This window comes from Oncorhynchus clarkii, chromosome 4 (genome assembly GCF_045791955.1).
Source record: "Oncorhynchus clarkii lewisi isolate Uvic-CL-2024 chromosome 4, UVic_Ocla_1.0, whole genome shotgun sequence".
Classification (NCBI taxonomy): Eukaryota; Metazoa; Chordata; class Actinopteri; order Salmoniformes; family Salmonidae; genus Oncorhynchus; species Oncorhynchus clarkii.
The window spans coordinates 67,444,199-67,459,935 of NC_092150.1; the positions used below are offsets into that span (position 1 = coordinate 67,444,199).

The 15,737-nt window shown below is 42.3% G+C and overlaps 1 protein-coding gene across 4 annotated transcripts in view; it reads left to right on the forward strand.

Annotated features, from left to right (window-relative positions):
* Positions 1–1,742: 1,742 nt before the first annotated feature.
* LOC139407157 (uridine-cytidine kinase-like 1) overlaps positions 1,743–15,737 on the forward strand; it is a 28,958-nt gene continuing 14,963 nt past the window's right edge. For all 4 annotated transcript variants that reach the window (XM_071150653.1, XM_071150651.1, XM_071150655.1 and 1 more), the window contains exons 1-6: positions 1,743–1,889; positions 2,358–2,384; positions 2,926–3,131; positions 5,692–5,798; positions 6,669–6,839; positions 10,945–11,016. In XM_071150653.1, the coding sequence (XP_071006754.1) occupies positions 1,798–1,889; positions 2,358–2,384; positions 2,926–3,131; positions 5,692–5,798; positions 6,669–6,839; positions 10,945–11,016 (675 nt within the window). In that variant the 5' untranslated portion in view covers positions 1,743–1,797. The remainder of the gene's footprint in view (positions 1,890–2,357; positions 2,385–2,925; positions 3,132–5,691; positions 5,799–6,668; positions 6,840–10,944; positions 11,017–15,737) is intronic.

Consider the following 15,737-nt stretch of genomic DNA (forward strand, 5'->3'; position numbering starts at 1 on the left):
ATCGTACTTTTTGGAGAAATGTTCTCTGGTCTGATGAAACAAAAATAGAACCGTTTGGCCATAATGACCATCGTTATGTTTGGAGGAAAAGGGGGAAGCTTGCAAGCCGAAGAACACCATCCCAACCGTGAAGAACGGGGGTGACAGCATCATGTTTTGGGGGTGCTTTGCTGCAGGAGGGACTGGTGCACTTCACAAAATAGATGGCATCATGAGGGAGGAAAATGATCTGGATATATTCAAGCAACATCTCAAGACATCAGTCAGGAAGTTAAAGCTTGGTCGCAAATGCGTCTTTCAAATGGACAATGACCCCAAGCATACTTCCAAAGTTGTGGCAAAATGGCTTCAGGACAACAAAGTCCAGGTATTGGAGTGGCCATCACAAACCCCTGACCTCATTCCTATATAAAATGTATGGGCAGAACTGAAAAAGCGTGTGCGAGCAAGGAGGCCTACAAACCTGACTTGGTTACACCAGCTCTGTCAGGAAGAATGGGCCAAAATTCACCCAACTTATTGTGGGAAGCTTGTGGAAGGCTCCCCAAAACGTTTGACCCAAGTTACACTCAATTAATATTTGGTAGAATTGTTTATGTAAACTTCTGACCCACTGGGAATGTGATAAAATAAATAAAAGCTGAAATAAATAATTCTCTCTACTATTATTCTGACATTTCACATTCTTAAAAAAAAGTGGTGATCCTAACTGACCTAAGTAAGACAGGGAGCTTTTACTAGGATTACGTCAGGAATTGTGGAATTGAAATGTATTTGGCTAAGGTGTATGTAAACTTCTGACTTCAACTGTATTTTTTTGTTTGTCACTTATTAAGCTGCCTAAGTATTTCATTTGTTTGTGGTCCACTTAAAGAATTGCTGTAGATCATGAGTTATTCTTTTACCTATTGCCATTATTTCATGTTTTTCCTCGTTAATTTTAGCTGATCTGCTTTCTAGTGATAAAGTTGTAACCAAACTGAACCAGTGAAACATTTTGAGAAACGTTCAACTCATGCTGCAATTCAAATAGTGATCATATATGGTGATAAACTGTAAATTGATAATTTGCTCGTTTGTGCTAGGCTAACTTTACCTTGATAGTAATCCAGTCTTCGTTAAATTTCGGGAACTCCTCTGTAAAATCTGAGTTTGGGCATCGACGTCACCAATGCAGTTTAGACAGGCTTTTCCTATCCTGTTGTAGTGGATGGGGAGTACTTTGGGCACGTGAAAGGTGATTTTGGCGTGTGTATTCCATTATGTTTGAAAAGTATTTCTGCACTGTATACACGCAATTTGAGCGACAGGTTTGCAACAACCAACAGGAATATTAAACTAGCCAAGACCAACAACACAAACAGACGACAGAGCCCCACAGTGTAGGTGTCATTATACCCATAAAACCTAGCAGTCAAACAGGGAAACGGTCCCAATAGTTTTTTCCAAAGGGTATTTTAGAAAAACTTCAAATGAGGGATGTGTTTCGTGTAGGCTTGCCACGATGTGACGTTTTGATAACCATGTAAATCTCTCTCGGACAAGGTGTCTTGGCTCTATTTACTCTCATATTCGAAAATGCTATTATCGTCAAAGTAGACATGCACAACTACAAATCAAGTGGTTTGAAAGCTATTGAGGTTTGAATGCGCGAATATCTAACTGGAAGCTGGTTTTACCACAGCGAAGTGAGGATGGAGCGCACTCCACGCACGCACGTGTACACAAAAGGTGACGTCAGGACGCTTCATCCGGTGTTTGTTTACGCGCGGTCTCCGGTGTGTACGAGATGGAAACATGGCAATGAAAATGAACCAAAACGATGTCCAGATGCCACAAAAAGAAGAGGGGGAGAAAGAAGAAGACCGGTCGATGTCTAGATCTGACAGGTATGTAAAAATAATTTATATGTTTCAGGCTAACAAACATAGCAATACAGAGTGTGCCGTGTGGGTTGGCATGCTAACCAGTCAGCTATCATTAGCCAGGCAAAGCTAATATTTATTTGAAATAAATTATTTCTGGTAGCTTATACTCAATATCTCAGCTACAACGATGGAAGCAAGCTAAGTATGTTGCTTAGTTATGGTGTATGTACTCAATGAATTAGCTAGCCAGCCGGCTAGAATAACGCTTCATTAATGCTACATTAGCAAACGTTAGCTAATGCACAGTCACATAGACGTGGCAGTGAATGTGGGTGCAATGATTCAGATCTCAGATGCCGAGTTGGCATTATAACAGAGTAGCAACAGTGAAAATGAACATCCAGGTGTTCATTTCAATAGTCTAAAGTGTGTTTCTCTCCTTCGCCTATTTGAATTACCAACATTTTTTCACTTGTCCTGTGTTTTCAGATCAGTGCAGGTGAAGAGGAAAAGTAGGTAAGGAAATCACTTTTAGACATACAGTCCAGCTGTTGTCACACATTTCGATTTTCTACTCTTTGTCCAAATGATGACAGCCTTACTCATGCGAGTGCCTGCCCCATGCCCCCCAGCAACTGTGTGATTTCCTGGAGAGGGTGGTCAAGTTTTCCCCCATTCTCCCTCACCTACACAGACAGTACAGAACTGCGGAGCGCTACTGATGAGGGTTCCTCGAGTGTATGGACCCCCTCTCTTTTCTCTCCACAGAACAGACACATTGTAATCAAATTGCCCAGATCATTGTCCTGATCATAATCATGGGGCAGCTATGAGCTTAAACGGCATCTCTGATGGTATATATAGATATGATGGCTTTTGTGAGTGGATGTTTGAAGTGATTCATGTCACAGATTAATCAAAGTTAATAGCTATAATACAATCCTCTTCAATGGAAAATCTGGGTTATGGGTTATCCAGTGAAGAGCGCTAAATAATGACTAGGCAGAATTTTAGCGGAACTAACGTTTTTGTCCCTTGTGTTATTGTTGTTCACCAGTGGCAGTGGAGATGATTCTCTGGGCAGTCTTCCGAAACACCCCCGCTGCCCTCTGACTCCCTCACTGTCTCCACGGAAACGGACCACCAGCCAGAGCAAGACTGAGCCTCCTCTTTTGAGGACCAACAAGAGGACAATCTACACTGCAGGAAGGCCCCCCTGGTACAATGTCACTGGGACCACCTTCAAAGAGGCTTTCGTTATTGGTAAGAGAGCTATCATTTGACATTGTTGTTAGTGCTCGGCTACCCGAGCCCGGAAGGCCCCAACATTATACTTTGAGTTAGGGCCGGGTAGGGCCTGTTTTTTTTTCAACAATAACTAGGGTACGGGTAGGGCTCGGGTATCACTAAATTGATCACTAACATTTTGAAGCTGAGCCATTTGCGCATTACAGTCCTATATGACTAAGATCATAACATGGTGTCAGAAGTGCTTCAATCTCGTCAAAGATAAGACAGGATAAATTATTTTTTTCAAATTATAATGTTCCTTGAGTTTTGTCGGAGTTTAGAGTGACCAAAAGAAGCTAACAGCTAAATGCTCTTGTCTCTTCGATTGTTGAGCAGAGCCAGAGATACTTAAAAAAATATATATATATTCTTTATTTTTTACCCAATTTCATGGTATCCAATTGGTAGTCTCATCGCTGCAACTCCCGTACGGGCTCGGGAGAGGTGAAGGCCGAGAGCCGTGTCTCCAAAACACAACCCAACCAAGCCGCACTGCTTCTTGACACAATGCCCACTTAACCCGGAAGCCAGCCGCACCGACGTGTCAGAGGAAACATCGTACACCTGGCGACCGTGTCAGCATGCATTGCGCCCGGCCCACCACAGAAGTCGCTAATGCGCGATGGGTCAACATTCCTGCCGGCCAAACCCTCCCCTAACCCGGACGACGCTGGGCTGCACGGTGCATTCTAGGCAGAGCCTGGACTTGAACCAGGATCTCTAGTGGCACAGATAGCAGTGCCTTAGACCACTGCGCCATGAGCCAGAGATACTTTTGAGGAGATGGGGAAACTCCACTGAAATCGTATCAACGCCCATTGTGTACATTGCCCATGGTACGGCAATGGGCTGCACGGTGCATTCTAGACGACTCTGGGACAAGGAGAACCCAACATTAGCATGAATTTTGTCAACAGTAAGTACAACATTTCAAATCTTTTCCGAAGTGTGAGAAGTAACTTATCTGTGAGCTTTCGAATCGTGACATTACGTACTTTTGAGGAAAGTAGGCAGGTTTCTTGACTCATACCCTAACTTTGAGAGGGGTTTGCGTGACGATTAGCTTAGCAACCACATGGCGCAGCATGACACCGTGAACACGATTGGTTGACAGTCTGCTGGGTGTGGTGTTATACGTTTCTCCATACATTGCCCAATGGGATTCATATCTTCTTTCTCTAAATCTCTGGCAGAGCAGCCCAAGCGAGCCATTGCTATGGTTACTTAGACTCAGTGCCTCCATTAGCAATGCGCATGAAGATCGAGCTACCTGCACGTGGAGCAAGTGACAGACAGAGAGGAGCAGTTCATGGTTTTACTAATGGAGAAAGTTGTTTCGGCTAGGGCCTAAAATTTAACAGAATAAATCAGGCTTGGGTAGGGTAGGGCCTGAAAGTGGTAGGCATGGGTTGTACTGTAGTTGCTGAAAATTCATGTCCGTGCAGGGCTCTAATTGTCATGACTCATTACCTGCAACCTCAAACTCAACTTAATGAACAGAAATGACATGCACGGCAATGGTCAGTCACCAGACATTGTCCTGGAGAGTTGATAGGCAGTGTGGAAATTGAAGAGACATTTTGAAAAAGGTTTTCAGAAATCCTAAAATAATAGGATCTCATCAGTGCTCAGGGCAACCTCCATGCTAGCTTAGGTTGTAGCTTATATTCTACATTTGGCCGGGGTCCTTCTGGTCATCCCAGTAAGGCACCCCTGTACGCTTTACACACCATAATGAAATGAACCATGTGTATGAATTACCCAGCCGGACCATACTTTGTTTAAACACATCTGATTGGCTTGAGTGCTGCTGACTGAGACAAAGGCTATCTTTAATACGCAATCTGTTACTTTCAATGAGCCGGACTTGACTGGTTACATTTCACACTTGGATGTGCTTTGGTTGATGATTCCTGTAAAAAGGCCATCCTGCTGTTCTGCTCTGGCCAGCACTCTGCTTCGGTTGATTGAAGGTTAGAAAGTCTGCTCATGTAGAATAACCAACCTGCCTCAGAGGTCCAAGGGAGAGGAGAGATGGTAAGCACATAAAAAGGAGCCCTGAATCATCAGAGCCAGAGCTGTTTGTTATTGTCTCTAGGCAACAATTCCAGACGGATTTAATTTAATTTGCTGGATGGGTTGCTTCATGTTCTGTGTCAGTTAGTCTGATGGCCGAGTTTCATTTGTTGTGTCAACATAGCTCAATTCAAAGTAAAATATTTTGAAAAACAGCTTATCCAGACAGTTTTCAGTTCCATTTTGTTATCTTGAATATTTTGTCTGTGCAAGTTTATAGCCTAACTCCGCAGTTTTGAACTGCACCCTGTGTTATGTGCACCTCCCTGGTTTATGTATTCAGTACATTATGATAGGGGTTCCACTGCCTGTGCAGGAGCAGACACGACAAGCACTGCATCCAGATTTCCACAACCACAGCAGGTATTGTTGGATTTATTCCCAGGGTTGTTGTTCTGGGTTCCTAGTGTACGTTTGTCAGGAGCCCTGTCTTACCCCCTCATGTTTCTTCCTGGAGGCCTCTGTGGAGGAAGTGCTTCTGGAAAAACCACGGTGGCCAATAAGATCATCGAGGCTCTAGATGTTCCCTGGGTGGTCCTCCTCTCCATGGACTCTTTCTATAAGGTAAACTATAGGGCTCGTTCTATAAGGTAAACTTGCATAATAAGCTATGTTTATAAGTATGGCCTGGAGTTTATCATTGGTGAGGTCACAGGTTCAGGAATAACTCCTGGGTATACTTATAAGACATTCTGTTGAAGGTAAACTAGCCAATGAATGTAATTTCATGACCCGCTTCATGCTGAATGCTTTATTGGCTCCCCCTCTGATTTAGTATAGAGGCAGCAACACCTAGGGAGCACAGAACTATCAGTACCCTCTAGAGGCATCCTCAGTCTACCCAGACAGAACCACTCAACTCAATCGCATTCTGAGACCACTGCAGCTGCTCCAATAGACTGATTGAATTGGTTCCCTGTTGTTAAAGAAAGTTGCCTCTGCTTAACTTGATCAGTGAAGCAGACCAACAACCTGGTGGTTGTGTGTACCCTGCTCTGTCCTCAATCCTCCAAACGGTCAGTAATTAACCCTGATTTGAGCTTTTATTTAGCTTTAAACCCCTAACCAATAAGGGAACTAATGGAATCATTCATGTCAATTATGTCCCTAGCTGTGATGGAAACAAAAGTCGATGGCTTTTAAGTATGTTTTACTGTAGCGGGCCATGTTTTTTTTTTTTTATGTGACAAGGGAATGGCTCTAACAACTCGTGCTTTGTTGCACAAATAGGCCCCCACACCTAGGTACCTGTGCACATCGCAAAGGCATGGACAGTAGGAGTATTTAAATAGCTCCATCTTGCCCTTTGATAGGCTAGGTGGAATGTTTGCCATATTGCTTCAACCAATCCAATCCTCTCAGATCTACACAAATGCAGGTCAGGCAAGAGTGTAATTGAATTCCTGAATTGTGACCTTGTTTCCCCCCCACCAGGTTTTGACCAAAGATGAGCAGGAGCTGGCAGCTAAGAATGAGTATAACTTTGATCACCCAGAGGCCTTTGACTTTGAGTTGCTGGTGACTGTTCTGAGGAAGCTGAAGAAGGGCAAGAGCATTAAAGTACCCGTCTACGACTTCACTTCTCACTGCCGCCGCAAGGAGTGGGTAAGGCAGACTCAGTAAATTGTCTTAAAGCAATAATCCACCCAAAACTACGTATTCAAATCAAATGTTATTTGTCACATGCGCCGAATACAACCTTGCCGTGAAATGCTTGCTTACAAGCCCTTAACCAACAATGCAGTTTTAAGAGAGAAAGTAAATAAAATGACAAATAATTAAGGAGCAACAAAAAATAACAGTAGTGATGCTATATACAGGGGGTACCAGTACAGAGTCGATGTGTAGGGGCACCGGTTAGTCGAGTTAACATGTAGGTAGAGGTAAAGTGACTATGCATGGTTAATAAACAGAGAGTAGCAGCAGTATAGTCTGGGTAGCCATTTGATTAGCTTTTCACGCATCTTATGGCTTGGGGGGTAGAAGCTGTTAAGAAGCCTTTTAGACCTAGACTTGGCGCTCCGGTAACTTGCCATGCGGTAGCAGGTAGAACGGTCTATGACTTATGATTCTTATGATTTACAGTTTTAAATAACTGTAATATGTGAGAACTATTTTTTGGGGAACAAATATTTCATTTTGTTGTTATAACAACCTTGCTAGCAACGTGAAAATTGTTGTGGAAGTCTACATTGGTGGAAAAAGTAGTCAATTGTCATACTTGAGTAAAAGTAAAGATACCTTAAGAGAATATGACTCAAGTAAAAGTGAGTCACCCAATAATGTACTACTTGAGTAAAAGTCAAAGTGTTTGGTTTTAAATATACTTAAGTATCAAAAGTAAATGGAATTGATAAAATGTACTTAAGTATCGAAAGTAAAAGTATACATCAGTTCAATTTCCTTATATTAAGCAAACCAGGCGGCACAATTAAAAAAAATAAATTTTATTGGCGGATTGCCAGCGGCACACTCCAACACTCCGACATAATTTACAAATGAAGCGTTTGTGTTTAAGTCCATCAGATCAGAAGCAGTAGGGATGACCAGGGATGTTATTTTGATAAGTGTGTGAATTTGACCATTTTCCTGTCAAAACGTGTAACAAGTGCTTTTTGTCGGGGGGGGAATGTGGAGTGAAAAGTACATTATTTTCTTTAGGAATGTAATAAAGTAAAGTACAGATACCCCCAAAAACGACTTAAGTAGTACTTTAAAGTACTACTTAAGTAGTATTTAAAGTATTTTTACTTAAGTACTTTACGCCACTGGAAATCTATTGATACTCAAGTTGACTACAAAACCCACAATGCAATGCTCTCTCTCTGGGCTGGCTAGGTAGCTAGCAAAAGTAGCTACACACAATAATGGCAAAGTCAATATCAGCATATTAAGTAGCTGGCTAGCTGTAAAATCGCCTAAACAAACTGCACTATCAATGTAGGAGTCTACAATCTCACCAAGTTGATCCTGCTATTTGTCTGTGTACATTCAGACATTGCTATGGCAATACAGTGCCTTCGGAAAGTATTCAGACCCCTTGACTTTTCCCACATTTCGTAACGTTACAGCGTTATTATAACATTGATGAGGGAAAAAACAATTTAATCAATCTAAACACAATACCCCATAATGACAAAGCAAAAACAGGTTGTTATACATTTTTGCAAATGAATTACTAATAATTTTTAAAAAATGAAATCGCATTTACTTAAGTTTTCAGACCCAGTACTTTGTTGAAGCACCTTTGGCAGCGATTACTAAATTGAGTCTTGGGTATGACTCTACAAGTTTGGCACACCTGTATTTGGGGAGATTCTCCCATTCTTCTCTGCAGATTCTCCAACTCTCCGGTTGGATGGGAAGCGTTGCTGCTCAGCTTTTTTCAGGACTCTCCAGAGATGTTTGATCAGGTTCAAGTCTGAGCTCTTGCTGGAGTAAAAAAAAAGTGTTAAACAAATCAAAATATATTTTTGGTTCTTCAAAGTAGCCACCCTTTTCCTTGATCACAGCTTTGCACACTCTTGGCATTCTCTCAACCAGCTTCATGAGGAATGCTTTTCCAACAGTCTTGAAGGAGTCCCTGCATATGCTGAGCACTTGTTGGCTGCTTTTCCCTCACTCTGCGGTCCAGCTCATTTCAAACCATCTCAATTGGGTTGAGGTCGGGATATTGTGGAGGCCAGGTTATCTGATGCAGCATTCCATCACTCTACTTGATAAAATAGCCCTTACACAGCCTGGAGGTGAATTGCTACAGAATAAATCACTGACAGTGTCACCAGCAAAGCACCATCCCACCTCCTCCTCTGTGCTTCATGGTGGAACCACACATGCAAAAATCATCTGTTCACCTACTCTGCGTCTCACAAAGACACAGTGGTTGAAACCAGAAATCGTACATTTGGACTCAAAAGACAGATTTCCACCGGTCTAATGTCCATTGCTCGTGTTTCTTGGCTCACGCAAGTCTCTTATTGCTGTCCTTTATTAGTGGTTTCTTTGCAGCAATTCAACCATGAAGGCCTGATTCACGCAGTCTCCTCTGAGTTCTGTTACTTGAACTCTGAAGCATTTATTTGGGCTGCAATTTCTGAGGCTGGTTACTCCAATGAACTTATCCTCTGCAGCAGAAGTAACTCTGGGTCTTCCTTTCCCGTGGCGTTCCTCATGAGAGCCAGTTTCATCATAGCGCTTGATGGTTTTTACGACTGCACTTGAAGAAACGTTCAACGTTTTTGAAATGTTCCGCATTGACTGACCTTCATGTCGTAAAGTAATGATGGACTGTAATTTCTCTTTGCTTATTTGAGCTGTTCTTGCCATAATATGCACTTTGTCTTTTACCACATAGGGCTATCTTCTGTATACCACCCCTACCTTGTCACAATACAACTGATTGGCTCAATGGCATTACGAAGGAAAGCCATTCCACAAATGAACTTTTAAGAAGGCACACCTGTTCATTGAAATGCATTTCCAGTTGACTACCTCATGAAGCTGGTTGTGAGAATGCCAATAGTGCAAAGCTGTCATCAAGGCAAAGGGTGGCTACTTTGAAGAATCTCAAATATAAAATATATTTAGATTTGTTTAACACTCCTTTTTTTTGGTTACTACATGATTCCATATGTGTTATTTCATAGTTTTGATGTCTTCACTATTCATCAACAATGTAGAAAATAGTAAAACAAATAAAGAGAAATGCTGGAATGAGTAGGTGTGTCAAGACACTTTCAATGATTGTCTTTTGTGTCTCGGCAGTAATCTCAAAGAAAATGCTTGTATGAATTTTAAACCACTGCATGTATTGACTATCAACAATGAGTATGTTGTTATGAGAATTGCATTTTGCGTTTTAATGTTTACTTTCAAGACTCAATGTAATTTCATGGCTGAAAGAAGTACATCTATCCAGGAAAACAATAACATTACTTGTAACAAAAAAAACAGTTTTCTATCACCAGGAGGTAATAATGTGATAAATGAATGAAACATGAACACTAAACCTCTCTCTCTGTACGAGATCCTCTTTCTCTGATCAATACAGATGTAGCCTGGTCATTCACTGCAGCTCCGAGCTCGTCAGACTCCTGGAATGGGATCGTGACAGTCTGTAGCTCCCTGACTAGGCAGTACTACCTGAGGGATCTGACACACACACACACACACACACACGGTTAAATCTGGGCCTTTTGAGTCACTGACAGTCCATCTCTTGTTTTGGACATCTTGATTTTTAATTCTGATAACATCAGATCTTGACGAGTCAGTTGGACCTGCTCTGCTCTGCCACCTCGGGGACTACTTCCTGTGGTGCAAAAAACAAAATCACATCAGATAGCTGCAGTGGTAATTACAGCACACAAAGGGCTGTTAATCAGAGGGGGATAGGGCGGAGGAATGGGAGGGGGGATTTGGAGCGGCGCACAAACATTTGAGTTTAGCTGTGAATATGGTGCTGACAGGACAGCAGACGGGTGCTGCCAAGGCGCTGTGCCCCTCACACCTCGTCAACCCACCGGTCTCCCTCTGCCAGACATTTGCCCACGCATTTACCTGGCACACCTGGTGGGCACATCTATCATAAGGCCCAGTCCCCATTCTGCCATATGCTGTCTGTCTGTCTAATTATGTACACTGTACATAATAATCTGCTTTGTGTGGTGAGAAACTTTTTTTTATGGTGTGTTTTTTTTTTCTTCTTCAGAAAACTGTCTACGGTGCCAATGTTGTCATATTTGAGGGGATTCTGGCGTTTGCCAACAAGGAGCTTTTGAAGGTGAGGCTGTGTTATTTTAACCTGCTTTTAAGGTGAGTGTAAGAAGATGAAATGCTCACTTTTCCTTTCTACAGTACTTGGTCTTCTCTCTGGTCTCCAGTCATCCCCCGCTCCCTGCTCTTTTTTTCCTGCTCCTCTCTTCTCCCTCCCTCTTACCCCACCAGCCTAGCAGACCTGATGAATTACTCTGCCATGCTGCAGAGATGCCAGCCAGGCTGATTAATGGAGTGCCGCTGCCATCCTGAAGCAGATTCAGGGAAATTAGATGGATTCTCTCTGCTGGATGGCTCTGTATTCACTGTTCTACTTTCCCCTGCTCACAGCTATCTGCTATGATTAGGTTTCAGGCAGGGGCTGGCTATGGGTGACTGGGCTAGAGAATGACTGATAGAAATGGAGGGTCTGGGGGGTGGGGTGTTGTTGGGAACCCAGTGCTGCAGCAGTCTTGGCTAGAGTAAAACATAACTAACCTGAAGCCCAGCTCTCTTCAGAGAAGAATGCATGAATCATTTCCCTTTAGAACAAAGCAACAATACTACTAGTACTGTTGTAGTAGAATTGATGGCAGTTCTTCAGGCAGCCCTTGTCAGCTTTGATTATCTTGGTCCTCTTTATTACAACGTAGGTAAACAACTTTTCACAAAGACCATGTTGGCTCATCTAAATCCATGAACTATCTAGACAAGTATGATCCCATGAGGTGACCAGATAGACCCAATCACATTTGTCCTGGACTTGTGGCATGCCTTGGACTCTCCTTGCCTCTTCATTATAACTAGAGCAGGGGGTTTCCAACCTTCTCTAGCATGAGTGGGACTTTGCTTATTTTTTTTATTTTTTTAAGTAGCTAAGTACAATTATAAAAAAAATATTCTAGCTTTCAAATAGGCACATTCTTCTCTTCCCTGCAACTCTTCCCCAGGTCCATCGTGCACTACTTTATCTATACTATGTTTTGTGTCAATATACCTGGTAAAATATTGGTTAATAAAGGGGGGGTATATATTGTATATTTTCCCAAATTATATTTTCTCATTTTTATTTTTCATTATTTAATTTCTTTTTAGTTTTTCACTATCAAAATTACAATTGTTCATAAAGAAACAACCACATTAGATGTTTTGGGTCCATGTCAATGGTTAAATCCCATCAGAAGACAATTTGGAAAATGGAAAACAAATTGATTTGAGTGTAATTCCACCTTTTAATTGCACATCTACAGCGCAAGGAATGTGTCTAATATCTCGGTCTAGCGATGGTTTTGTACTGCTGCTGCTCATTTCATGGAAAAGTTAGCAAATAATAGTTGCAAATGATACAGTATACTTACTCATGATAGACTTCTGCCAGGTAAGCCTACTTTGCAGTTAACATTTAAATGAAGGATTTGGGGAAAGCATTTCTGTCAACCCAGAAGACGGTTATCATATCAACGGGCTACACGGAGCAATAGACAAACGGGTGCACCACACAGAGAGACGGGCAATATTGCTGGAAATTAATTGGTAGATATTGTTAGGTTTGGCATTTTAAGCCAATAGTGGCTAACCAGGGGTGGTATAATGTCTATGTTGCGTTGATTACATAGTACCTGGGAGCTTGCGGTGTCTGATACTTGTGAGATTTGTTTATGACAGTTTGCCATTGAACACATGCAATGGAAAAATTACATATACTTTCTGAATTGTTTGGCAGGCAACTCATAGGTGGACCTGTTGGAGACCCCTGAACTAGAGGGTGTGTGTCTGGTAGTGATGGGGTGGGAAAAAAATCGATAGTTAAACATCAGGATATTATTTTTGCCGATGTATCTCTTTGACAATGTCGCAATATTATTTTTGCGTGCGTTGGCTGTACCTGAACCAACACTCCAGTATTTTTCTTTCATAGCTTGTTCTCATCTTCTTTTTACATAGGGAGACCATTTGTTTTTGGCAAACTCATTTTCTCATGGCTCTGTCTCTCTGCAGCAGACATATGGTGAGCAATATGTTTGGAACATCGAATCGCAATGCATATAGTATCAGCAACTAAGAATCGTGATGAAAGCACTTCTGTTCCGGGTGATTTATTATTTTATTTATTTTATTTCACCTTTATTTAACCAGGTAGGCAAGTTGAGAACAAGTTCTCATTTACAATTGCGACCTGGCCAAGATAAAGCAAAGCAGTTCGACATATACAACAACACAGAGTTACACATGGAGTAAAACAAACATACAGTCAATAATACAGTAGAAAAACAAGTCTATATACAATGTGAGCAAATGAAGTGAGAAAAGGGAGGTAAAGGCAACAGCAACAAAAAAGGCCATGGTGGCAAAGTAAATACAATATAGCAAGTAAAACAATGGAATGGTAGATTTGCAGTGGAAGAATGTGCAAGGTAGAGATAATGGGGTGCAAAGGAGCAAAATAAATACAGTAGGGGGAGAAGTAGTTGTTTGGCCTAAATTATAGATGGGCTATGTACAGGTGCAGTAATCTGTGAGCTGCTCTGACAGCTGGTGCTTAACGCTAGTGAGGGAGATGCGTGTTTCCAGTTTCAGAGATTTTTGTAGTTCGTTCCAGTCATTGTCAACAGAGAACTGGAAGGAGAGGCGGCCAAAGGAGGAATTGGTTTTGGGGGTGGCCAGAGAGATATACCTGCTGGATCACCAGGTGGTTGCTGCTATGGTGACCAGCGAGCTGAGATAAGGGGGGACTTTACCTAGCAGGGTCTTGTAGGTGACCTGGAGCCAGTGGGTTTGGTGACGAGTATGAAGCGAGGGCCAGCCAACGAGAGCTTACAGGTCGCAGTGGTGGGTAGTATATGGGGCTTTGGTGACAAAATGGATAGCACTGTGATAGACTGCATCCAATGTATTGAGTAGGGTATTGGAGGATATTTTGTAAATGACATCGCCAAAGTCGAGGATCGGTAGGATGGTCAGTTTTACGAGGGTATGTTTGGCAGCATGAGTGAAGGATGCTTTATTGCGAAATAGGAAGCCAATTCTAGATTTAACTTTGGATTGGAGATGTTTGTGAGTCTGGAAGGAGAGTTTACAGTCTAACCAGACACCTAGGTATTTGTAGTTGTCCACATATTCTAAGTCACAACTGTCCAGAGCAGTGATGCTGGATGGGCGGGCAGGTGCAGGCAGCGATCGGTTGAAGAGCATGTATTTTGTTTTACTTGTATTTAAGAGCAGTTGGAGGTCACGGAAGGAGAGTTGTATGCTATTGAAGCTCGTCTAGCGGTTAGTCAATACAGTGTCCAAAGAAGGGCCAGAAGTATACAGAATGGTGTCGTCTGCGTAGAGGTGTATCAGAGACTGTCACAAGAATTATGTTCTCAGTGTTCATAAACCCAATTGAATTGATTACTCGGCCTGAAACCCAGAATTTGTAGGAAACTGGTTGGAATGAATCAGATGGAGGCCCAGCTGCAAAGTCATGAATGTTTATTTAGAGTGCTCTGCCATGTACAGTGGGGCAAAAAAGTATTTAGTAAGCCACCAATTGTGCAAGTTCTCCCACTTAAAAAGATGAGAGGCCTGTAATTTTCATCATAGGTACACTTCAACTATGACAGACAAAATTTGAAAAAAAATCCCGTAAATCACATTGTAGGATTTTTAATGAATTTATTTGCAAATTATGGTGGAAAATAAGTATTTGGTCAATTACAAAGGTTTATCTCAATACTTTGTTATATACCCTTTGTTGGCAATGACAGAGGTCAAACGTTTTCTGTAAGTCTTCACAAGGTTTTCACACACTGTTGCTGGTATTTTGGCCCATTCCTCCATGCAGATCTCCTCTAGAGCAGTAATGTTTTGGGGCTGTTGCCGGGCAACACAGACTTTCAACTCCCTCCAAAGATTTTTCATGGGGTTGAGATCTGGAGACTGGCTAGGCCACTCCAGGACCTTGAAATGCTTCTTACGAAGCCACTCCTTCGTTGCCCAGGCGGTGTGTTTGGGATCATTGTCATGCTGAAAGACCCAGCCACGTTTCATCTTCAATGCTCTTGCTGATGGAAGGAGGTTTTCACTCAAAATCTCACGATACATGGCCCCATTCATTCTTTCCTTTACACGGATCAGTCGTCCTGGTCCCTTTGAGAAAAACAGCCCCAAAGCATGATGTTTCCACCCCCATGCTTCACAGTAGGTATGGTGTTCTTTGGATGCAACTCAGCATTCTTTGTCCTCCAAACATGACGAGTTAAGTTTTTACCAAAAAGTTCCCATTTTGGTTTCATCTGACCATATGACATTCTCCCAATCTTCTTCTGGATCATCCAAATGCTCTCTAGCAAACTTCAGACGGGCCTGGACATGTACTGGCTTAAGCAGGGGGACACGTCTGGTACTGCAGGATTTGAGTCCCTGGCGGCGTAGTGTGTTACTGATGGTAGGCTTTGTTACTTTGGTCCCAGCTCTCTGCAGGTCATTCACTAGGCCGTGTGGTTCTGGGATTTTTGCTCACCGTTCTTGTGATCATTTGGACCCCACGGGGTGAGATCTTGCGTGGAGCCCCAGATCGAGGGAGATTATCAGTGGTCTTGTATGTCTTCCATTTCCTAATAATTGCTCCCACAGTTGATTTCTTCAAACCAAGCTGTTTACCTATTGCAGATTCAGTCTTCCCAGCCTGGTGCAGGTCTACTGTTTCTGGTGTCCTTTGACAGCTCTTTGGTCTTGGCCATAGTGGAGTTTGGAGTGTGACTGTTT